Source organism: Anolis sagrei, chromosome 9 (assembly GCF_037176765.1).
Source record: "Anolis sagrei isolate rAnoSag1 chromosome 9, rAnoSag1.mat, whole genome shotgun sequence".
NCBI lineage: Eukaryota > Metazoa > Chordata > Lepidosauria > Squamata > Dactyloidae > Anolis > Anolis sagrei.
In genome coordinates this window covers 6182628-6207292 of record NC_090029.1, presented here as the reverse complement: position 1 = coordinate 6207292, position 24665 = coordinate 6182628, and the positions used below count along the sequence as shown (strand labels likewise).

Genomic DNA, 24665 nt, shown 5'->3' with positions numbered 1-24665 from the left:
TCTCAGACAGCTGGTTCATGAGCTTGTTGGTGTCCTTCAGATAAAGTGAACTCAATACATTGAGGTTTTTGAAGGTCAAGATCAATTAGTGGTCTTCTCAAAAGCTGGTTCATGCACTTGTTGGTGTCCTTCAGATAAAGTGAACTCAATACATTGAGGTTTTTGAAAGGTCAAGGGTAATGAGTGATCTTCTCAAACAGCTGGTTCATGTGCTTGTTGGTGTCCTTCAGATAAATTGAACTCAATACATTGAGGTTTTTGAAGGTCAAGAGCAGTGAGTAGTCTTCTCAAACAGCTGGTTCATGAACTTGTTGGTGTCCTTCAGATAAAGTGAACTCAATACATTGAAGGTTTTTGAAGGTCAAGAGGATTGGTTCCCAACCTGTGGTCCGTGGACCACCAGTAGTCTGCAAGAACTAAAATATGGTCCACGGCCTCACTGTTAATATGGCGTTGCAACAAGAACGACTGGTCATGCAAAACCCTCTTATAGTGCAGAGGCTTATGGTTTTCTGTGGATGAGCAGATGGCGACTACTGGGTAGCATATGTTCTGTATCAGAAACTAGAGCTGATGTGGTCTACCAAATGCAGTTTTCTGAATCAGCACCCCAAATCACCAAACTCAATCTAAAGTTGACCAAAAAAAATGATTCGTAACCCTTTTGGTACTAATATTGGAGAGTGGTTACCTTGGCAGCCACCTCTCCACCAAAGTCAACATCGACACCGAAATACACCACTGCGTGAGCTCTGCGAGTGCAGCATTTTTCTGAATGAAGCAGAGAGTGTTTGAGGACCGGGACATCCATAGGGATGCTTGTTTATAAAGCTATTGTCCTCCCAACCCTCCTGTATGCCTGCGAACCGTGGACTGTCTACAGACGTCACATACAACTCCTAGAACTATTCCATCAGCGCTGCCTCCAGAAAATCCTGCAAATCTCTTGGGAAGACAAGTGGACACATGTCAGCATGCTGGAAGAAGCAAAGACCACCAGCACTGAAGTGATGGTCCTCCGCCATCAGCTCCCCTGGCCCGGCCACGTTGTCTGGATGCCTGACCACCATCTCCCAAAGCTGTTGCTCTACTCTGAACTCAAGAATGGAAAACGGAATGTTGGTGGGCAGGAAAAGAGATTGAAAGATGGGCTCAAAACCAACCTTAAAAACTCAGGCATAGACACTGAGAACTGGAAAGCCCTGGCCTGTGAGCGCTCCAGCTGGAGGTCAACTGTGCAGTATTGCAGAATTTGAAGAGGCACGAATGGAGGGTGAAAGAGAGAAACGTGCCAAGAGAAAGGCGTGTCAAGCCAACCCAGTCCGGGACCGCCTTCCACCTGGAAACCGATGCCCTCACTGTGGGAGACGATGCAGATCAAGAATAGGGCTCCACAGTCACCGACGGACCCACCCTGGAGGATTATCCTACTTGGACGACGAGGGATCCCCTAAGTAAGTAAGGAGAGTGGTCCCTGGTCAAGTGGTCAAAAAAGGGTTGGGACCCATTGGTCAAGAGGAACATTTCCAGTAAGAGAACTGTCACAGAACGGGTATCCAAAAAGATAGATTCAAATGTCCGTGTTCTTTCCCATCAAAAGTTTGTAAAGGCAACCTCATACTTTCAGGAGAGAGCTTTGCTTCCTTGTAAAACTGCTGACTGCTAGTCTCGGAAGGTGACAGTAAAGCTTCCCACCAGATTTTAATGCTTTATGAAAGGAGCAGAAAATGGACGGGGCCCGGATGTCACTCACATTTCTTTTTAAAGGCTCTGAAAGCGCAGGGAGATCAAATTGATGCCTTGTGTGTCGGAAGGGTGTGTGTTTTGAACAGCAGGCGTCTGGGAAGAGACGAGCCGCCCCTAATGAAACAAACATGAAGCTGACTTCACCCTTTTTTGTGTGTATGTGACTGAAGGTTATTTTAAAATGTTGCGGTGTTAAGCATCCTTTTTTTAAAAAAACAGTCCCTTCCTGACACAGCACAGATGTTAAGAAGGAAAAGCAGAACACATGCGCAGCGAAATAACACCTTTGATGACTCAAGGGGAATGCAGCTGTAATTTTTCACAACATTCTGTTACCTAGGAACAGTGACAGTGTCAAGACACTTCCTGAAACTTCTTTTGGAGAGGAAAACACAACATGAATTGAATTACTAGAAAGTTTAAAACTTGGGAGTTTTTACAGTTTTGTGCAAACTTCGACAGCGTGTTTTTCTTCATTCTAGGGACAAGAAAGTTTTAATACTATTTTTGAGATTTGAGAGTATTGTATTTTTGTACCATTTGAAAAAAACATAGAATCATAGAATCAAAGAGTTGGAAGAGACCTCATGGGCCATCCAGTCCAACCCCATTCTGCCAAGAAGCAGGAATATTGCATTCAGATCACCCCTGCCAGATGGCCATCCAGCCTCTGTTTAAAAGCTTCCAAAGAAGGAGCCTCCACCACACTCCGGGGCAGAGAGTTCCACTGCTGAATAGCTCTCACAGTCAGGAAGTTCTTCCTCATGTTCAGATGGAAGCTTCTTTCTTGTAGTTTGAAGCCATTGTTCCGCGTCCTAGTCTCCAAGGAAGCAAAAAACAAGCTTGCTCCCTCCTCCCTGTGACTTTCTCTCACATATTTATACATGGCTATAATATCTCCTCTCAGCCTTCTCTTCTTCAGGCTAAACATGCCCAGCTCCTTAAGCCGCTCCTCATAGGGCTTGTTCTCCAGACCCCTTATCATTTTAGTTGCCCTCCTCTGGACACATTCCAGCTTGTCAATATCTCTCTTGAATTGTGGTGCCCAGAATCGGACACAATATTCCAGGTGTGGTCTAACCAAAGCAGAATAGAGGGGTAGCATGACTTCCCTAGATCAAGACACTAGGCTCCTATTATGCAGGCCAAAATCCCATTGGCTTTTTTTGCCGCCACATCACATTCCTGGCTCATGTTTAACTTGTCCACAAGGACTCCAAGATCTTTTTCACACGTACTGCTCTCCAGCCAGGCATTTTCCCCCATTCTGTATCTTTGCATTTTGTTTTTCCTGCCAAAGTGGAGTATCTTGCATTTGTCACTGTTGAACTTCATTTTGTTAGTTTTGGCCCATCATCTCTCTAATCTGTCAAGATCGTTCTGAATCCTGCTCCTTTCCTCTGGAGTATTGGCTCTCCCTCCCAGTTTGGTGTCGTCTGCAAACTTGATGATCCTGCCTTCTAGCCCTTCATCTAAGTCATTAATAAAGATGTTGAACAGGACCGGGCCCAAGACAGAACCCTGCGGCACTCCGCTCGTCACTTCTTTCCAGGATGAAGAGGAAGCATTGGGGAGAATCACCCTCTGGGTTCGTTCATTTAACCAATTACAGATCCACCTCACCGTAGTTTTGCCTAGCCCACATTGGACTAGTTTCCTTGCCAGAAGGTCATGGGGGACCTTGTCGAAGGCCTTCCTGAAATCCAGGTATGCTACATCTATGGCATTCCCTGCATCTACCCAGCTTGTAACTCTATTGAAATACATGTGTATGTATTTCAATCTATCCTCTGAAGCAGAGACCATAAGAGCCAAAACCTGAATCCAGCTCTTTAATAATAATAATAATAATAATAATAATAATCTTTATTTATACCCCGCCACCATCTCCCCAACGGGGACTCAGGGCGGCTTGCATGAGGCCAAGCCCAATCAACAAATTACAGCAAAATAAAACCAAAAACACATGCAACAAACAACAACATCATAATTACATAAAACATATGAATACATTAACGATATAAAATTACAGTAAACTCTTTTTCCTAATTAGGATAGACTTATTAAATGCATGGGATTTACCTAAGTTTTGACTAAATCTTTCACAATTGAATCAATGGATCTGCTGAATGGGTAGATGCGGGGAATGGTGTGGATGTAGCATACCTGGATTTCAGGAAGGCCTTCGACAAGGTCCCCCATGACCTTCTGGCAAGGATACTAGTCCAATGTGGGGTAGGCAAATCTGTAATTGGTTAAATGGACGAACCCAGAGGGTGATTCTCCCTAATTCTTCCTCTTCATTCTGGAAAGAAGTGGAGGGCCACAAGCAGGGTTCCGTCCTGGGCCCGGTCCTGATCAGGATCTTCATTAATGACTTAGATGAAGGGTTAGAAGGCATGGTCATCAAGTTTGCAGACGACACCAAATTGGGAGGGATAGCCAATACTCCAGAGGACAGGAGTAGGATTCAAAACGATCTTGACAGATTAGAGAGATGATTGGCCAAAACTAACAAAATGAAGTTCAACAGGGACAAATGCAAGATACTCCACTTAGGCTGAAAAAACGAAATGCAAAGATACAGAATGGGGGACAATGCCTGGCTCGAGAGCAGTACGTGTGAAAAAGATCTTGGAGTCCTTGTGGACAACAAGTTAAACATGAGCCGGCAATGTGATGTGGTGGCAAAATTTCATTATAAATGGCAGTTCCTAATTGGGTCTGTCAAAAAAATTATCAGTAATGAAATTTTGAAAGTTTTAGAGTTCTGACATTTTCACCACCAGAACTTTAGCAACACTATAGAAGCAAAGCACCAGCGCCCCCTAGTTTTCACCACCAGAATTTTAGTTTTGTAAGTGCTTTAGAACCATTTAGAAGCATGGATTGCACATGCCTACTATTTAACATTCCAACTTTTTCTGACCACCAGGGGAGCTGTCGCTTCATCGTCCATCTGCGACACCAATGAAGTACTTCCTCATTAATTGCACGCTTGCTGGAGATTTTTATGGCAAATTGAAACATTCACACCTACCTCAAACTGAGAAGAGTTCTTTCTCCCATCCTGGACATTCCACATATATTTATTTATGTATTTATTTTATTTTATTTACAGTATTTATATTCCACCCTTCTCACCCCGCAGGTGAGTCAGGGTGGATTACAATGTACATATACATGGCAAACATTCAGTGCCATGGACACACAACATATATAGCCAGACACAGAGGCAATTGACATTTCAGCTTTTCTTGAAGGTATTCTGGCCACTACGGGAGCTGTCCCTTCACCAACCGTTTGTGACACTGAAGAAGTACTTTCTCATTCTTTGCATGCTTGCTGGAGATTTTTATGGCCTCGTAAATTAGTTACATAAGTAGTACCTAAATTTCCTACTTGGCAGATGCAACTGTCTTTTGGGCTCTGCCTGCTTCAGACATTATTGGGCATCTTGTCCTACCAGTCCTGATGTCTACCAGCCATTACTGGTGGGTAGTAGTAGCATGCCCATTCTTTAATACCCAGTAAATCAAATTCAATTGTCAGGTGGAGAGAAAAAACACAACGACTTGCAAAACCTGAAAAGCCACATCCCTTTCAATCAGACCAGTACTGGGCTAAGTAGACATACAGTCTGCCCTGGTATTAGTTGGATTCATTCCTACGCATTCCTATGCCAGCGATATATGTCAGCAGTCTGCATCTTTGCAGTCACCCATTTGTGAGGAGTTATTGCTGTTGCTGTCCAGGTGTTTGCTTGGTGGAGTCTGGTGATGTGCTTGCTTGCCAGGGGACTTCTCTCACATTGATAGATTGAAGGTATGAAAGCAAGTGGACTGTGAAGTGATGATGTCCAAATGTCATCCTCTCCACATAAATAACATCAAATAATTATGAGGCTCTGGCTGGCCAGAGAGGGAGAAGGAGGAAGGAGGCTGGCGGATGACAGCGTACCATTTCGGAAAGCGGTTCTTTGTGCTTCAATATTTTAAGAAATCACTTAAAACGGTTGAGTAATTTAAGGACATCGGTCAGTGCGCTTGCGCATGAAACGCAAAAAACCTATTTGAGCACAAAAACCTGCCTTGGCGTGAATCGAATCACTCACCCCAACTTCGTGAGAACCATTGACTCAGTAGGAGGATAACAAGTCAATATTGACTTGATAATATTATAATGTAAAACAATATACTACTACTAATAATAAAATGTAATATTATTACAATAATGTTAAAGTATAATGTTATAGTACAATGTAATATATAATATTAATATTGTGCTATGATGATAATAATATATTGTATTTACTTTTTACTTGTAAGCCACTCTGAGTCCCCTTAGGGGTGAAGAGAAGGCTGAGAGGAGATATGATAGCCATGTATAAATATGTGAGAGGAAGCCACAGGGAGGAGGAGGGAGCAAGCTTGTTTTCTGCTTCCTTGGAGACTAGGACACAATGGGACAATGGCTTCAAACTACAAGAGAGGAGATTCCATCTGAACATTAGGAAGAACTTCCTGACTGTGAGAGCTGTTCAGCAGTGGAACTCTCTGCCCCGAAGTGTGGTGGAGGCTCCTTCTTTGGAAGCTTTTAAGCAGAGGCTGGATGGCCATTTGTCAGGGGTGATTTGAATGCAATATTCCTGCTTCTTGGCAGGGGGTTGGACTGGATGGCCCATGAGGTCTCTTCCAACTCTTTGATTCTATGATTCTATATAAATGTCGTAAATAAATAAATAATATTGGTGTAAATTCTGTGAGTCTATTCTGTTTAGAACAAGCAGTTGGGTTTGGAGCAATTGATATCAACCCAAAATGGCTTAATTGTTTGAGGGTTGGTCTACAAGTCTGAGAGATTATATTATTATTATTATTATTATTATTGACGTAAAAGTACAATATGTCACAGCAAACGGGATCTATATGCTGGATTTCGTATCACAAAATCACAAGTTGAACACTTCCCAAACATCTAGGATTGTGTGATGTATTTTTGAATTATTATTATTATTATTATTATTATTATTATTATTATTATTTGAAACACAACAATATGAGTCCACATCAGACACTTTGCTGGCTGTTGAATAGGATCACACGTCAGATCACTCACACTTCCCAAGTGTCTACGACTGTGTGATGTATCGGCGAATAATGTGTGCAGTCCCAGTAAGGTGGCCTTCTGCAGCTGACAGATGGTAATTTTGTCAATGCTGATTGTGTTTAAGTGCAGGCCAAGGTCTTTAGGCACTAAACCCAGTGTGCCGATTACCACTGGGACCACCTTGACTGGCTTGTGGTGGAGTCTTTGCAGTTCGATCTTTAAATCCTCGTATTGTGTCAGCTTTTCTAATTGTTTCTCTTCTTGCTGTCGCCTGGGATTGCAACATTGACGATCTATACTTGCTATTATTACTACTACTACTACTACTACTACTTCTACTTGAAACACCACAAGATGAGTCCACAGCAGACACACTGCTGGCTGTTGTATTGGATGACACTTTGGACACTTCCCAAGTGTCAAAGACTATGTAATGTATCGGCAAATGATGCGTGCAGATCCCAGTAAGGTGGCCTTTTGTAGTTGGCAGATGTTAATCTTGTCAGAGCCAATTGTGTTTAAGTGCAGGCCAAGGTCTTTAGGTGCTGCACCCAGTGTGCCCATCACCACTGAGACTACCTTGACTGGCTTGTGCCAGAGTCCTTGCAGTTCGATCTTTATTATTAATATTATTATTTGAAACATCACAAGATGAGGCCACAGCGGACACTCACGTCGGACCTTTCCCAAGTGTCTAGGACTGTGTGATGTATCAGCGAATAATGCATGCAGATCCCAGTAAGGTGGCCTTTTGCAGTTGGCAGATGGTAATTTGTCAGCGCCGATTAATAAGAATAATAATGAGGATTTAAAGTTCTGATATAAAAAAAGAGTCATAGCTCAGTGGTAGAGTGAGATGCTGTGCATGGAGAAAGGTCACAGACTTGAATTTCCATTTTTCCACATCAGAAGGTAGAAATGTTGACATAGAAAGACCTTGGAGAACCTCATCAGAATAGGCAACACAGAGCTTAGGTGGTTCAGCGTTGTGACTGAGAAGGAGATGTCTGTGTTATTGACCTCGGATAGCTCCACCGTGGGAATTGGAGGCAGAAGATGATTTCTGAATGTCAGGCCCATTGAGGTTTTAGGTACAGCAGTAGTTGTGTATGTTCATTTCTCCAGCAGAACCATGTCAAACTCTGGAGGACTTGGGCAGTGCCTGCAGGGGACATCTCTGCGCATTGGCACTAGGTTTATTTATTTATTTATTTACGTCATTTATATGCCGCCCTTCTCACCCCGAAGGGGACTAAGAGCAGCTTACAAGATATATATATTGTTGAGATTAACTTCACAATTCAGCAGCAGATCAGTTGCATAACTTCAGCGCTTTCCAGTAGCTTCTTCCTGCACAGTATTTTCAGTCAACTGCTCCCACAGCCTGCAGTCATTCTGGAACCTTTTACAGACACTTGAGCACATGCCCAGCCGTTGTCAGTTTTACCATTGTCTTTCCCCCAGTCTAGATGACATTACAGACTTACCACAGCACACACATATATCTTGTCTTAGCAGACAGGTTCTTTGAATTACATATAGCCTTCGACGAACAACATCACAGCACAAGGAGAAATATACACTGTACATGACTTCCTTATATACAATTCATTTACACATAGCAATCACCAATTGGTTCCCAACTCATTGACTCAACTCAAACCCAGGATTTGCATCATTCACAATCACCTGGACTAGGCCAGAACACATTCCCCAAATGAAGTTCTATATACAGTTAATGCATGACTCAGCATTTCCAATAGAAGCCCATTAGCAGTGCATGACTCAGCTATATTACATTGCAATACATTGTAAAACCTGACACACACACACACACACACACACAATACATTATATTATTAGCATGGTACAATATCAGTATTATATATTACTATATTGTATTATACTATTATATTGTAATATTGTTAGTAATATTACATGTAATATAAAATATATAATTATAATATCTTATTATTATTAGCATTATCTTGTATTACATTATAATATTATAAATATTATATGCATATACAATATATTATAATACATTATGTTATATTATATTATATTTCTAGCTGTACCCACCACACGTTGCTGTGGCCAACCTTCCCTCTTTCTCTCCTTCTTTCTCTCCCTCCTTCCCTTTTTTCTTTCCGTCTCTCCTTCCTTCCTTCTCTTCCCTTCCTTCCCCCCTTTTCTTTCCTTTCCTCTTTCTCCCCGTTCTTCCTTCTCTACCTATTCTTGGACTGCAACTCCCAACAGTTCTGATTGATCTGTCTACCTACTATCTATCTCTATCGAATCCAGTGGCTCTCAACCTGGGGTCCCCAGATGTTTTTGGCCTACAACTCCCAGAAATCCCAGACAGTATACCAGCTGTTGGGATTTCTGGGAGTTGAAGGCCAAAAACATCTGGGGACCCCAGGTTGAGAACTACTGATCTAATTTATCTATCCGGAGGATTGCTGGGAGTTGCAGTCCAGGAATAGGAAATTGGAAATATTCAGGGATTGGGATGCTCTCAAAGAAATCCATAGAGAAAAAAGCTTGATCTTGAAAGCATTGCATTTGGATCACCCTCCTCTCCTAAAGGGTCTGGTCTAGGGGATTCTGGGAGCTGTAGTCCATAAGGGAGTCATTTTTCCTCTTGTGCTGTAGCATCTTTTTGCTTTTGTGGCCTTTTAAGTCCCTTCCACTGTGTTTTTCAATGTTTTATGAGGGATGGTCACTTGTTGGCTTGATAGGTGTCTTGTGTCCAAATTTGGTGGTAATTCGTCCAGTGGTTTTTGAGTTATGTTCATCCCACAAACGAACATTACATTTTTGTTTATATAGACTAGCCGTCCCCTGCCATGCATTGCTGCGGCCCGCATGGGGGTTCTGTGTGGGAGATTTGGCCCATTTCTATTGTTGGTGGGATTCAGAATGCTCTTTGATTGTAGGTGAACTATAAATCCCAGCAACTACAACTCCCAAATGTCAAGGTATATTTCCCCCAAACTCTATCTGTGTTCATATTTGGGCATATGGAATATTCATGCCAAGTTTGGTCCAGATGCATCATTGTTTGAGTCCACAGTGATCTCTGGATGTAGGTGAACTACAACTCCAAAACCAAAGGACCAAAGAATATAATACTGGAAGGGTTTGGTGGGATGGTGTAGGGTGCAGACACCCCATGATAATGCGGCATGTCTCATTAAGAGCCACATCTACTGTTTTAGTGTGGTGAGAAGTGTTCCACACTGGGCATGCGTACTCAGCAACAGAATAGCATAGCGCAAGGGCAGATGTCTTCACTGTGTCTGGTTGTGATCCCCAGGTTGTGCCAGTCAGCTTTCGTATGATATTGTTTCTAGCACCCACCTTTTGCTTGATATTCAGGTAGTTCTTGTTAAACCCTTGTGCCAGCTGAACTGTGGCGGTTCGAACCCGGAGATTGGGGTGAGCTCCCGTCTATCAGCTCCAGCTTCCCATGCGGGGACATGAGAGAGAAGCCTCACACAGGATGGTAAAACATCCGGGCATCCCCTGGGCAGTGTTCTTGCAGACGGCAAACCCTCTCACACCAAAAGCGACTTGCTGGAGTTTCTCGAGCGGCTTCTTACATGGAAAAAAAATCAAGTAGTTGTGTTGGGCACCATGCGTTCACAGTTATTGAAGCAATGGTGCCATCTAGCCGTAGGAAATGGAGGTAGCATGTGTAAATGAAACATGCTTTGTGGGGTGTTTTTTAAAGTCATTTGCCAGGGGAAAGCTTTGTGTCAGGTCTGGGGATGGGCAAGGCGCAGGACACGAGTAGATCTCTCCTTGATAGAATTGTTCCTGCAGCTTTTAAAATTAGATGTTTGCTTCTCTTGATTTAGCCTCCGGAGCAGAGATGACGAAAGAATAGCAAAGCCAGGAGCAGCCTCTACTCCTGTGAAGAATGCAGAAGAGACCCCCCTCTCCAAAACCGTAGAAGAATCTGTTATGGAGAGAAACGAGAAGCAGACCCCACCTCTTCCAGGTCAGTATTCAGGCAGCATCTGGTTTTAAGAAACCCAGATGGATTAATCTCAAGGTTAAGCCACAACATCCTTGGGTTGCTGTAAGCAATCCATTCTTATCTGGCTGCCTACCTCCTCAAACTCTAATATTTATTTATTTACTAGCTTGGGGACCCAGCGCTACCTGGGTTATTTGAGAAAGGTATTGGTTGGTCTTTATCAGTTAGTTATGTGGCTTGCAGTGGTCTCAGGAAGTGAGTAAAGGTACTGCGAGTCCCATTGTCCATGGTTCACTCTCCTCCAAACAGCACCAGGATGTAGAGTGGGTCATGGGGGCTCTGTGTGCCAAGTTTGGCCTTGATCAGTCATTGGATGAGGGTCGCAGCGGTCTCGGGAAGCGAGTGGAGGTACTTCAAGTCCCATCATCCATAGTCAGCCCTCCAAACTGTAGCAGGATGTAGAGTTCAAGGGTTCTCTGTGTGCCAATTTGGATCTTTATCGGTCTTTGTTGGGGGCCACAGTGGTCTGTGGGAACTGTAGCATTTAAAAGTACTGCAAACCCCATCATCCATGGTCCTTCCTTCCCCAAACTGCACCAGGACGTAAAGTGGATCATGGGGGTCATGTGTGCCAAGTTTGGTCCAGGTCTGTCATTCGTATGGGTCGCAGTGGCTTGTGAAAGTGAGAGCCAATCAGAAAGCTGCCACATACACCTCCTACATCCGTCTTCCCTGCCTCCAAATACAAACATTCACTTTTATTATAATAGATTTACGACATTTATATGACATATAAAATCTGCTCTGAGTCACCATGAAGGGGACTCAGAGCAGCTCACAAGATATATATATATACATACAATATATTATATTATTAGCATAGTACAATATCAGTATTATGTATTACTATATTGTACTAAACCATTATATTATAGTTTTGCATTTATAACTCACCATCTATCGTACTTCTGTTCGTAATATTTCCTTATCTACTTGTAAAAATAAAGGATTTCCAGTACAAAAAAAAGTCTTATTTCCAGAACCTACAACTAGTTACTGGTCTCCATGTTGCCCCACTTCCAATACAACTGCTGCAACTTGAGATATTTTTTCTTATGGCTCAATGTTTCAAAAGTGTGGCATGCGATATTGGATGCTTCATTTTCTCCTGAAAATAGATCTTGCTGAATGTCTTGCAGGAGTTAGCTAGGCTGTGCTGTGTTTATGTCCAGTTCCAGTGTGTTATTCCAATTCTCTTTTGTGTTTTCCAAACAGAACCAAAGCCAGTTTATGCTCAGGCCGGGCAGCCAGATGTGGATCTGCCTGTCAGTCCATCCGACGGCCCTTTGCCAAATTCAACACATGAAGACGGAATGCTTCGGTAATGGATCTTTTGCTTTTGCCAGTCCAAGGCCTCGACTCTTTAGCAGGCAGATTTGCATAGGGAAACTGTTCAGAAATTACTATTTCCACTATCGTAAAGTATTGCTGGGGTAGAGAAGCTTTGAGCATCCCATGTTCTTCCCCCAGAAATTGCTACAGGCCACACACACAGTCTCCCAGTAAAATTGTAAATAGACATAATAATAATAATAATAATAATAATAATAATAATAATAATAATAATGTATTGTCGAAGGCTTTCATGGCCGGAATCACTGGGTTGTTGTAGGTTTTTCCGGGCTACATGGCCATGTTCTGGAGGCAATTTTTCTCCTGACGTTTCGCCTGCATCTATGGCAAGCATCCTCAGAGGTGAGGATGCTTGCCATAGATGTAGGTGAAACGTCAGGAGAAAAATTGCCTCCAGAACATGGCCATAAAGCCCGGAAAAACCTACAACAACCCAATAATAATAATAATAATAATAATAATAATAATAATAATAATAACAATCTTTATTTATACCCTACCACCATCTCCCCAAGGGGACTCAAGGCGGCTTACATGAGACCAAGCCCAACAACACATCAGTAAAAACAAAACAGCAAGCAAATAAAACAGTATAATTAATATAACTTACATATAAAAAATAACACAGAGAATTTAAAATCCTTATGGCCGGGCCAGATGTAATAAATTAATTTTTAAAAAATAAACACTGGGCGTGAACCTTTGAGAAGCTGGCGAAACATCAGGAGAGAATGCCTCTAGACCATGGCCATATAGCCCGAAAAAAACCTACAACAACCCTTTGATAAGCTGTTTGGTGGATTTTTTTTTTTAGCAAAATAAGGACTTTTAAAATATATATATAAAACAGAATCCCTTTTTGGGCTATCTGGCCATGTTCCAGAAACATTCTGTCCTGACGTTTCTCCCCCATCGATGACAGGCATCCTCATAAGTTGAGGGGTTTGTTGGAAACTAGGCAAGTGGGGTTTATATATCTGTGGAATGATGTCCAGGATGGGAGAAAGAACTCTTGTTTGTTTGAGGCAAGTGTGAATGTTTGAGGCAAGTGTGAATCCCAATAATAATAATAATAATAATAATAATAATAATAATAATAATGTCGAAGGCTTTTATGGCCGGAATCATTGGGTTGTTGTAGGTTTTTTCGGGCTATATGGCCATGGTCTAGAGGCATTTTTTTTTCTTCCTGACTATTATTAAAGGTGTTAGGGACAATTTCTTGGGTCTTGCACTCCGCTTTTTGTATTTTTTAATGTTGTCTTTTTCTTTTATCCCACTCCCACCCCTCCTTGTACATGCAATTTACACGGCAAACTACAGAAGTTACATTTGAAATATCAATCTCAGTCTTAATTTTTCCACTCCACATCTTATCACATTCTTAGCACTAGGTTCCCAATTTTGGATTTTTTTTTAACCTGACCCCTCCCCTTCTTCTTTCTTTTTTTTTAACACAAGCATTAACAAAATCCAAGGATAATAACACAGCCCAACCAAAAAAAAATTTTTTTTTCTTGGTGTCTTCATTTTTAGGCCTGTTCCAGGAGTTATTTGGGGTACTGATTCAGAAAATCACATTGTATAGACCACATCAGCTCTAGATTATTAAATATGCTTTACTGTGGACAAGCAGATAGTGTCTACTGGATGGCATATGTTCTGTATCAGAAACGAGAGCTGATGTGGTCTATCCAATGCAATTTTCCGAATCAGCACTCCAAATCACCAAACTAAATCTAAAGTTGACCAAAAAACGATTTGTAACCCTAATGTTGGAGAGAGGTCCCTAGTCAAAAAAAGGTTGGGGAACCACTGCTATAGTGTGTAGTGAGCCCAATATTGATTTGTAGCTTTGCAGCCAGAAAGTTTGTCAAGTAAAGAAGATTCCATCTGAACATTAGGAAGAACTTCCTGATTGTGAGAGCCGTTCAGTAGTGGAACTCTCTGCCCCGGAGTGTGGTGGAGGCTCCTTCTTTGGAAGCTTCTGGATGGCCATCTGTCAGGGGTGCTTTGAATGCAATATTCCTGCTTCTTGTCAGGGGGTTGGACTGGATGGCCCATGAGGTCTCTTCCAACTCTTTGATTCTATGATTTTATGATTCTATGATTCTATCAATTCATCAACAGAACTTATGTTAGGTTTTCTTAAAAAAACACTTGATTCCTCACCTTTACAGGCCAAGCATGAAGCTTGTCAAATTCAAAAAAGGGGACAGCGTGGGCTTGCGGCTGGCTGGGGGCAACGATGTGGGGATTTTTGTCGCCGGCGTCTTGGAGGACAGCCCTGCTGCCAAAGAAGGCTTGGAAGAAGGGGACCAGATTCTCAGGGTATAGCTACGATTTTTATCTTAAAATGTATTGTAATATTCATATTTTGATAATTTGTGACAAAGACCATAAAGTGATATTCACATGGCAGCGCTAACCAACGGGTGTGTACTGAGGTTCTTAAAACAGGTTTGTGATGTCGTAACCTTGTTGTTGTTGTTCATCAGGTAAATAATGTTGACTTCACAAATATCATCCGGGAGGAAGCAGTCCTGTTTCTGCTTGACCTCCCCAAAGGGGAAGAGGTCACCATTTTGGCACAGAAGAAGAAAGACGGTAAGCAAAGTTCCTTTCATGCAAGGACAAGAATGGTGATGATGATAATAATAATAATAATCATCATCATCTTTATTTATACCCCGCCACCATCTCCCCAAAGGGATTCGGGGCGGCTTACATGAGGCCAAGCTCAACAATATTGATTTGTCGTGTCAGGACAACCAGTCAAATTATATTACATTTTTAACAGAACAAAGCAAACAAACAGAGAAAATACAAAATGTGTGAGTTTTGTAGTTGATTAAATGTCCTTTGACCAGTATCTGGCCACTTGGAGTGCGTCTGGTGTTGCTGCAAGAAGGTCCTCCATTGTGCATGTAGCAGGGCTCAGGGTGCATTGCAGCAGGTGGTCTGTGGTTTGCTCTTTTCCACACTCGCATGTCGTGGATTCCACTTTGTGGCCCCATTTCTGAAGGTTGGCTCTGCATCTCGTGGTGCCAGTTGTGGAATCAGACTTTCCCACAAGGGGAGGGGGGATGTAGACTCCCATGACAAAACGTTGAGGCTAAGCAATAGTGTGAGGTTGTATACCTACTCACCAAAGGCACAGCAGAAGAGCCAGGTTTTAAGGTCCTTTTTAAAGGTTTTAAATGCATCATGGTGTCATTGTTTTTAGTGTTTTATTGTTTTGCTTGATGTTTTATTATTTGCTTTATGAGTTTTATTGTTGTATTTGTATGCTGTTGTTTTGTTGGTGGCCTTGACCTTTGTAAGCCGCATCAGTCCTTCGGGAGATGTTAGCGGGGTATAAATAAAGTTAATAATAATAATAATAATAATAATAATAATAATAATGGTTTCTAGGGTAGGGGCTTTCCTAATCAGTGATTCCTTTCAGTGATTCAGTTGATCCATGGGAGTGTATTTGGAACCATAGGAAATGTTCTGGATCAAATGCAAGCTAGTCAGTCAGTCTAGCTTTGTTTTGCCAGCATCAAAACATTATGAATTGTGTCTTGTGGCATTTTCAGGTATAAAATAATCTAGGGATTGAAAAATTACTTCTTCCTCTCAAAGCATTTTTTTCTTATTCTATAATTGCTTCTGGATGCCATCGGTCAATGTTTGTTTTCCTTCCTTGCAGTTTATCGGCGCATTGTTGAGTCAGACGTAGGGGACTCTTTCTATATTCGGACCCATTTTGAATATGAGAAGGAATCTCCCTATGGCCTGAGCTTCAACAAAGGAGAGGTGTTCCGGGTGGTGGACACATTATACAATGGCAAGCTGGGATCCTGGCTGGCTATTCGGATTGGCAAGAACCACAAAGAGGTGGAAAGAGGCATTATTCCCAACAAAAACAGGTATTTCAGAGTGGCTTCTTAAGCAGCATTTATTTGGCTCAACTACCAAGCTTTTCAAAACCCACTTCATGCTATAATACCTGGAAGAGATCACTGAAATGTTGCTAGGTTGTAGCATTAAATTGTGCAGTTGTCCAAAAATGTTGAACTACAGCTCCCAGTTGCAGAGGGAAAACTAATGTTGAGGATTACTGGGATTTGCAGTCCAATAACAGCTAGAACAGTGGTTCTCAACCTTCTAATGCCGCGACCCCTTCATACACTTCCTGATGTTATGGTGACCGCCAACCATAGCATTATTTTCGTTTCATAATGTAAATATCTGAAATGCAGGATGTATTTTCATTCACAAATACCTGATATGACCAAATTTGATTACTGGTAGGGTTGGGGGGGGGGGTATTGATTTTGTCATTTGGGAGTTGTAGTTGCTGGGATTCACCTACAATCAAAGAGCATTCTGAACTCCACGAGCAATGGAATCGAACCAATCTTGGCACACAGAATTCCCACGACAAACAGAAAATACTGGAAGGGTTTGGTGGGCATTGACCTTGAGTTTTGGAGTTGTAGTTTACCTCCATCCAGAGAGCACTGTGGACTCAAACAATGATGGATCTGGACCAAACTTGGCCCGAATACTCAATATGCTCAAATCTGAACACTGGTGGAATTAGGGGAAAATAGACCATTACCCTTGGGAGTAGTAGTTGCTGGGGATTTATAGTTCACCTACAATACTGGAAGGGTTTCGTGGGCATTGACCTTAAGTTTTGAAGTTGTAGTTCACCAACATCCAGAGAGATAGATAGATAGGGACACCTACTAACCTACTAACCCAAGGAGTGAACATCACTCAAAAAAATTGATTTTGTCATTTGGGAGTTGTAGTTGCTGGGATTTATAGTTGACCTACAATCCAAGAGAATTCTGAATCCACCAACGATGGAATTGAACCAATCTTGGCACACAGAACTCCCATAATCAACAGAAAACATGAGAAGGGTTTCGTGGGCATTGACCTTCAGTTTGGGAGTAAGTTCACCTACATCCAGAGAGCACTGTGTACTCAAACAATCATGGATCTGGACCAAACTTGGCACGAATACTCAATATGTTCAAATGTGAACACTGGTGGAATTTGGGGAAAATAGACCTTGACACTTGGAAATAGTAGTTGCTGGGGATTTATAGTTCACCTACAATCAAAGAGCATTCTGAACCCCACCAACAATAGAAGTGGGTCAAACTTCCCACACCGAACCCCCATGACCATCAGAAAATACTGTTTTCTGATGGTCTTTGGCAACCCCTCTGACACCCCCTCGCGACCCCCACAGGGGTCCCGACCCCCAGGTTGAGAAATGCTGAGCTAGAAGGATGCATAATTCCTCCCATGCTTTGGAGCATGTCTTTTGAGAAATCTTGAGCACCTAGAACCTTGTTTCAGAGCACCTTTTTTAAAATGCAAGAATTTGTTTTTGCTGTGATCATGAAAACATAGCACTGGAAACTTTATTATTATTATTATTTTCCAAAGCTTTGGGTTTTTTTTTAATGCTATTATGTAGTCATGTATATTTTGATTACCTGCATTGTCAGCTTGCTTTGTATTATATTGTATGGTGTTTTGCTGTTGTTTTGTGTGTGTTTGATCTGGATGTTTTGCTTTGCAGTTCTAGACAGTTCTGTGATTTGTTGTTTCTTCTTCCCTGTGTGTGTGTATATGTCAACAGATATATATTTCAGATGGTACGCTTTTGGAGTAACCTATTTTTACTTGTATTGTAGAGCATCATTTATATTTAATGATGCTATATAACTGAACAATAATAATTAATTGTAGTTGAAGCAGAACAGCAGGGTGAAGAATAATTATATAATATAATATAATATAATATAATATACTAGCCATCCCCTGCCACGCGTTGCTGTGGCCCACATGGGGCTTCTGTGTAGGAGGTTTGGCCCAATTCTATCGTTGGTGGAGTTCAGAATGCTCTGTGATTGTAGGTGAACTATAAATCCCAGCAACTACAAATGTCAAGAATCTATTTTCCCCAAACTCCACCAGTGTTCACATTTGGGCATACTGAGTTTTCGTGTAGAGTTTGGTCCAGATCCATCATTGTTTAAGTCCACAGTGATCTCTGGATGTAGATGAACTACAACTCCAAAACCAAAGGACACTGCCCACCAAACCCTTCTAGTATTTTCTATTGGTCATGGGAGAACTGTGTGCCAAGTTTGGTACAATTCCATCGTTGGAGGGGTTCAGAATGCTCTTTGATTGTATGTGAACTATAAATCCCAGCAACTACAACTCCCAAATGACAAAATCAATTTTTTTGAGTGAAGGACATACATTGGGTTGTTAGGTATCTTGTGTCCAAATTTGGTGTCAATTCGTCCAGTGGTTTTTGAGTTCTGTTAATCCCACAAACAAACATTACATTTTATTTATATATACATATATATACATTTTATTTATATTAAATATTATATACATATAATATTTATATAATATTTAATATAAATAAAATGTATATATATGTATATATAAATAAAATGTAATGTTTGTTTGTGGGATTAACAGAACTCAAAAACCACTGGACGAATTTGGCCTCGGCTCCAACCTTTCTTGTCAGTGAAGACAGCAGATACCTTGCCTCCCCTATGGCATATTTAACATACTTAGAGGTTCCTATTCATCGCAGGGCTTTCACCCTGGCCCGATGCCACGCTCTCCCATCAGCTGTACTCGAAGGCCGCTACCGGAAGATCCCTTTCCCAGAGAGACTCTGCCCCTGTGACTCGGGTCATGTGGAAACAATAGAACATGTGCTCCTTCAGTGCCCGTTCTACAGGGATACCCGTGCCAGGCTTATCTTACCCCTGATAGACAAGCACCCAGGCCATTCAGGACAATTTTATACCTCCCTGCTACTTGCGGATACTAATTCAGCTACAACCTACAATGTCGCAAAGTTTTGTGCAGCAGCATACAAAATCCGCCAGGGAATGACTAGTTCCAAAAGTCAACTGTGTGTCCAGTAATCGTCTTCCCTGAATCTACAATTTGGTGATGGATCTGGACATTGTATGTTTTTACCCTGTTTCCCCTTCTGTTCCCTCACCCATATTGTATTTTTAGTAGTTGTATTTATATTTTTAATGTACCAAACATGCCAGGTTTGTAAGGAAACGTGACACTATTTCCTGTGCTGGTCAATGACCGAAATAAATGTTTTGATTTGATTTGATATAATATTTATAATATTGTAATGTAATACAATATAATACTACTAATAATATGTTATTATAATTATATATTTTATATTACATGTAATATTATGAATAATATTACAATTTAGTAGGACAATATAGTAATAGATAATACTGATATTATACTATCCTAATAATATAATATATTGTATGTATATGTATATTGTAAGCCGCTCTGAGTCCCCTTCGGGGTGAGAAGGGCAGCATATAAATGTCGTAAATGAATGAATGAATAAATGAATAAGATGGTCTCCAGAGCCCACTTCCCATTGTTCTTTCCTGGAAATGGAAACTGATCTGGAGGGATTGGTCTCAGGGAGGGCCTGCGGGTGAGACCAAATAACCAAACCAGCCTGCAGTCTTCCTCAATGTCAAAGTTCATTTCCAGTATATTTTTGTCTTATTGTGTGTTTCATGCAGAGCCGAGCAGCTGGCGAGTGTGCAGTATACCCTCCCAAAAACAGCAGGTGGGGACCGTGCAGACTTCTGGCGTTTCCGTGGCCTGCGCAGCTCAAAGAGGAACTTGCGGAAAAGCCGGGAAGACCTTTCGGCCCAGCCAGTTCAGACCAAGTTCCCCGCATACGAAAGAGTTGTCCTTCGAGAAGGTGGGCCACAGTTGTATTTATTGTGTCAGGGGCAACCATACCTTTGTAACAGAACCAAACAAACAGACAGACAAAACACAAAGTTTGTAAGCTTAGTAGTTGATTCAATGTCCTTTGACCAGTATCTGGCCACTTGGAGTGCCTCTGGTGTTGCCGCAAGAAGGTCCTCCATTGTGCATGTGGCAGGGCTCAGGTTGCATTGCAGCAGGTGGTCTGTGGTTTGCCCTTCTCCACACTCGCATGTTGTGGATTCCTTTTTGTAGCCCCATTTCCTAAGGTTGGCTCTGCATCTTGTGGTGTCTGTTCAGCGCCTTCCAAGTCACCCAGTCTTCTGTGTGCCCAGGGGGAGTCTCTCATTTGGTATCAGCCATTGTTTGAGGTTCTGGGCGAGCCTGCCACTTTTGGACTCTCGCTTGCTGAGGTGTTCCAGCAAGTGTCTCTGTAGATCTTAGAAAACTATTTCTTGATTTAAGTCGTTGACGTGCTGGCTGATACCCAAACAAGGTATGAGCTGGAGATGTCACTGCCTTGGTCCTTTCACTATTGGCTGCTACTTCTCGGCGGATGTCAGGTGGTGCAATACCGGCTAAACAGTGTATTTTCTCCAGTGGTGTAGGGCGCTGACACTCTGTGATAATGCGGCATGTCTCATTAAGAGCCACATCCACTGTTTTAGTGTGGTGAGATGTGTTCCACACTGGGCATGCATACTCAGCAGCAGAGTAGCATAGCGCAAGGGCAGATGTCTTCACTGTGTCTGGTTGTGATCCCCAGGTTCTGCCAGTCAGCTTTCGTATGATATTGTTTCTAGCACCCACTTTTTGCTTCATATTCAGGCAGTGCTTCTTGTAGGTCAGAGCACGGTCCAGGGTGACTCCCAGGTATTTGGGTGTGCTGCAATGCTCCAGTGGGATTCCTTCCCAGGTAATCCTCACAGCCCCCGATGCTTCTCTGTTCTTAAGGTGAAAGGCACATGTCTGTGTTTTAGATGGATTAGGGATCAGCTGGTTTTCAGTGTAGTAGGCAGTAAGGGCACCTAGAGCTTTGGAGAACTTCTGTTCTACCATCTCAAAGCTCCCTGCTTGAGCGGTGATGGCACGATCATCAGCATAGATTAAACTCTCTGTCCCTTCTGGCAGTGGCTGGTCATTTGTGTAGATGTTGAACATGGATGGAGCAAGCACGCTCCCCTGAGGCAGGCCATTCTTCTGTTTCCGCCATCTGCTTCTCTGGCCCTGGAACTCAACAAAAAAGCTCCTGTTTTGTAGCAGGTTTCCTATGAGGCGGGTGAGGTGGTAGTCCTTTGTGATACTATACAATTTTCTCAGGAGGAGGCGGTGGTTCACAGTATCATAAGCCGCTGACAGGTCTATGAAGACAGCTCCTGTGATCTGCTGCCTTTCAAACCCATCTTCTTAACTTAGTCAATCTTTTAAATTCCAGCTGGATTTCTCAGGCCTGTGACAATCTTTGGACCGATTGCGGACGTTGCGCGAGAAAAGCTGGCCCGAGAAGAACCGGATATTTACCAGATTGCAAGTAAGCATGCAGATTGACTACTTTCACATCTTATTGCTTTCTAAAGGAAGGTCTTTGATTTATTGATTGATTGATTGTGTCACAAACGAGTTGAGAGTACAGTTAACATGTATTTAGAAATGCAGTGTCCAGAGGAGGGTGACTAAAATGATCAAGGCTCTGGAGAACAAGCCCTATGAGGAGCGATATAACAGATGGGGGGGGGGGGGGGGCTTATTTGGGAAATAAAAATCCCAATGCTGTTCCACCAAAATATAAAGGATAAGGATTTATTCGATAATAAAAATCCCCATAAAGCAGAACACCACTTGTATTACAATGAGGCTTCTATGACTACAAACTCCAAAACCAAAAAGCTGTAAGGAAAGCTGGAACTTTCTTCTGGCCAAAAACCCCTTTTTGAAAACCCTCTGGCACCCACCAATTTAGAAGCACTAGTAAGCCCTTGGCTTACTTGAGGTATCTTAGGCAAGAGTGTGTTGGATTAGCCCTCAGGCTTGTGTTTCTGAGGTAACACCAAAGATTGTTCTTTAAAATCTACGCTGCCACCATTAAGCTCTTGATTACTGCAGGATTCTGCTTTTGAAACTTCACCCACAGAGGCACACGTGAGGCAGATGTTGTGAATAACAAAACAATGGTGTGTATTTAAGAGAACAGGAACAATTCAGGTATAAAGCTTAGCTGTTTCAAAGATACTGACTTCTGTTCAATCATTTCAAAGTGCCCTGCTTAAGTGGTGATGGCACAATAATCAACGTAGATGATCGTCAGCATTGTTCTCTGATAATCTAGCTGTTACCTAGATTGTCAAAGATTTCCTAATGCCCTGCTGAGAGCCAGTGCAAATGTTTGCTCTTTGGCCCCATTTGACTTCACACTGCATAGGCTTGAAGTCTGTTTACACAACCGGAAATGAAGCCAAAGGGTATCCCAGAGGTGGGTTATTGAATGCTTTGCGCACACATGTACCTCCTTTGGATGATGCTTACCTGCTTTTTCTTTTAACAGAAAGCGAACCAAGGGATGCTGGGACAGATCAGCGTAGTTCGGGCATTATTCGGCTTCACACAATAAAACAGATCATCGACAGAGTAAGTTTTGAACATCTAAGTGGTGGATCTTTTCTAGTCTGACAAGCATGAAAAACAATACCTTGTGTAGTGGACCAAACAGGATTACAAGCAGAGTAGCCGCAAATAGTAGAAATGTGTGAGAAATGCAAAATAGGTTGTTGCCCTCTTGATAGGAGCAATTGTGAAGTCCCTTTTTAGATGGCTAGCTGTGTTCACAAATAATTATTTTATTTTATTTATTTATGACATTTATATGCCACCCTTCTCATCCCAAAGGGGACTCAGAGCGGCTTACAAGACATATATACATAAAATATATTATATTATTAGCATAGTACAATATCAGTATTATATAGTGCTAAATTGTACTATATCATTATATTGTAATATTATTAGTAATATTACATGTAATATAAAATAGATAATTAAAATATCTTATTATTATTATTAGTAGTAGTAGTAGTAGTAGGAGTAGTAGTATTATATTGTATTACATTATATAAATAAAAATGTAATGTTCATTTGTGGGATTAACATAACTCACAAACCACTGGGCGAATTGACACCAAATTTGGACACCTACCAGACCAACGACTGACCATCACGCATAAAAACACTGAAAAACACAGCGGAAGGGACTTAAAAAGCCAAAAAAGCAAAAAGCCGCTACAGCACATGCGCAAAAATACCCCCTCCCCCAGCAAACAAACAGTAATTTTTCTACTGTTATGAATCATAATGTAAATATTTGAAATGTAGGATGTATTTTCATTCACTTGACCAAATTTGGCACAAATACCTGATACGCCCAAATTTGAATACTGGTAGGGTTGGGGGAGGGGTTATTGGTTTTGTCATTTGGGAGTTGTAGTTGCTGGGATTCACCTACAATCAAAGAGCATTCTGAACTCCACCAGCGATGGAATCAAACCAATCTTAGCACACAGAATTCCCACGACCAACAGAAAATACTGGAAGGGTTTGGTGGGCATTGAACTTGAGTTTTGGAGTTGTAGTTCGCCTACATCCAGAGAGCACTATGGACTCAAACAATGATGGATCTGGACTAAACTTGGCCTGAATAATCAATATGCTCAAATGTGAACACTGGTGGAATTAGGGGAAAATAGACCTTGACACTTGGGAATAGTAGTTGCTGAGGATTTATAGTTCACCAATCAAAGAGCAGTCTGAACCCCACCAACTATAGAATTGGACCAAACTTCCCACACAGAACCCCCATGATCTGATACCTGATACGCCCAAATTTGTGGGCATTGAACTTGAGTTTTGGAGTTGTAGTTCGCCTACATCCAGAGAGCACTATGGACTCAAACAATGATGGATCTGGACCAAACTTGGCACGAATACTCAATATGCTCAAATATGAACACTGGTGGTTTGGGGAAAATAGACTTTGACATTTGGGAGTTGTAGTTGCTGGGATTTCTAGTTCACCTACAATCAAAGAGCATTCCGAACCCCACCAACAATAGATTTGGGCCAAACTTCCCACACCGAATCCCCATGACGAACAGAAAATACTGTGTTTTCTGATGGTCTTTGGTGACCCCTCTGACACCCCTTCGCAACCCCCAAAGGGGTCCCAACCCCCAGGTTGAGAAATGCTGATGTAGGCGAAATGTCAGGAGAGAATGCTTCTGGAACATGGCCAGACACTTTGGAAAACACAGAACAACTCAGTGATTCCCACCATGAAAGCCTTCGACAATACATTAAAAGGGTTTAATTTTAATTATTTTAATGTATTCTGTTCCAACTCTGTGTTTCTATGGTTCTGTGAATTCAGAACGTAGAAAAAATACTAGAATAGAAAAACACCAACTTCAGTTGATGGCCCCCGTTTATGGAATGGCCAGTGCACGCACGTGCACACACAGTTTCTCTCTCTCTCTCGCACACAGAATAACTTACAATCTGATGAAGTGAGCTCTTCTCAACAAAAAGGGACTCCATTAAAAATATGTTCATC

At 41.9% G+C, this 24665-nt stretch overlaps 1 protein-coding gene across 14 annotated transcripts in view; it reads left to right on the top strand.

The window, feature by feature from the left end:
• Positions 1-24665, top strand: part of TJP1 (tight junction protein 1) — a 404161-nt gene that overhangs the window by 334100 nt on the left and 45396 nt on the right. For all 14 annotated transcript variants that reach the window (XM_060755771.2, XM_060755764.2, XM_060755762.2 and 11 more), the window contains 8 exons: positions 10719-10861; positions 12116-12221; positions 14434-14584; positions 14752-14860; positions 15948-16167; positions 19873-20057; positions 21501-21596; positions 22608-22690. In XM_060755771.2, the coding sequence (XP_060611754.2) occupies positions 10719-10861; positions 12116-12221; positions 14434-14584; positions 14752-14860; positions 15948-16167; positions 19873-20057; positions 21501-21596; positions 22608-22690 (1093 nt within the window). The remainder of the gene's footprint in view (positions 1-10718; positions 10862-12115; positions 12222-14433; positions 14585-14751; positions 14861-15947; positions 16168-19872; positions 20058-21500; positions 21597-22607; positions 22691-24665) is intronic.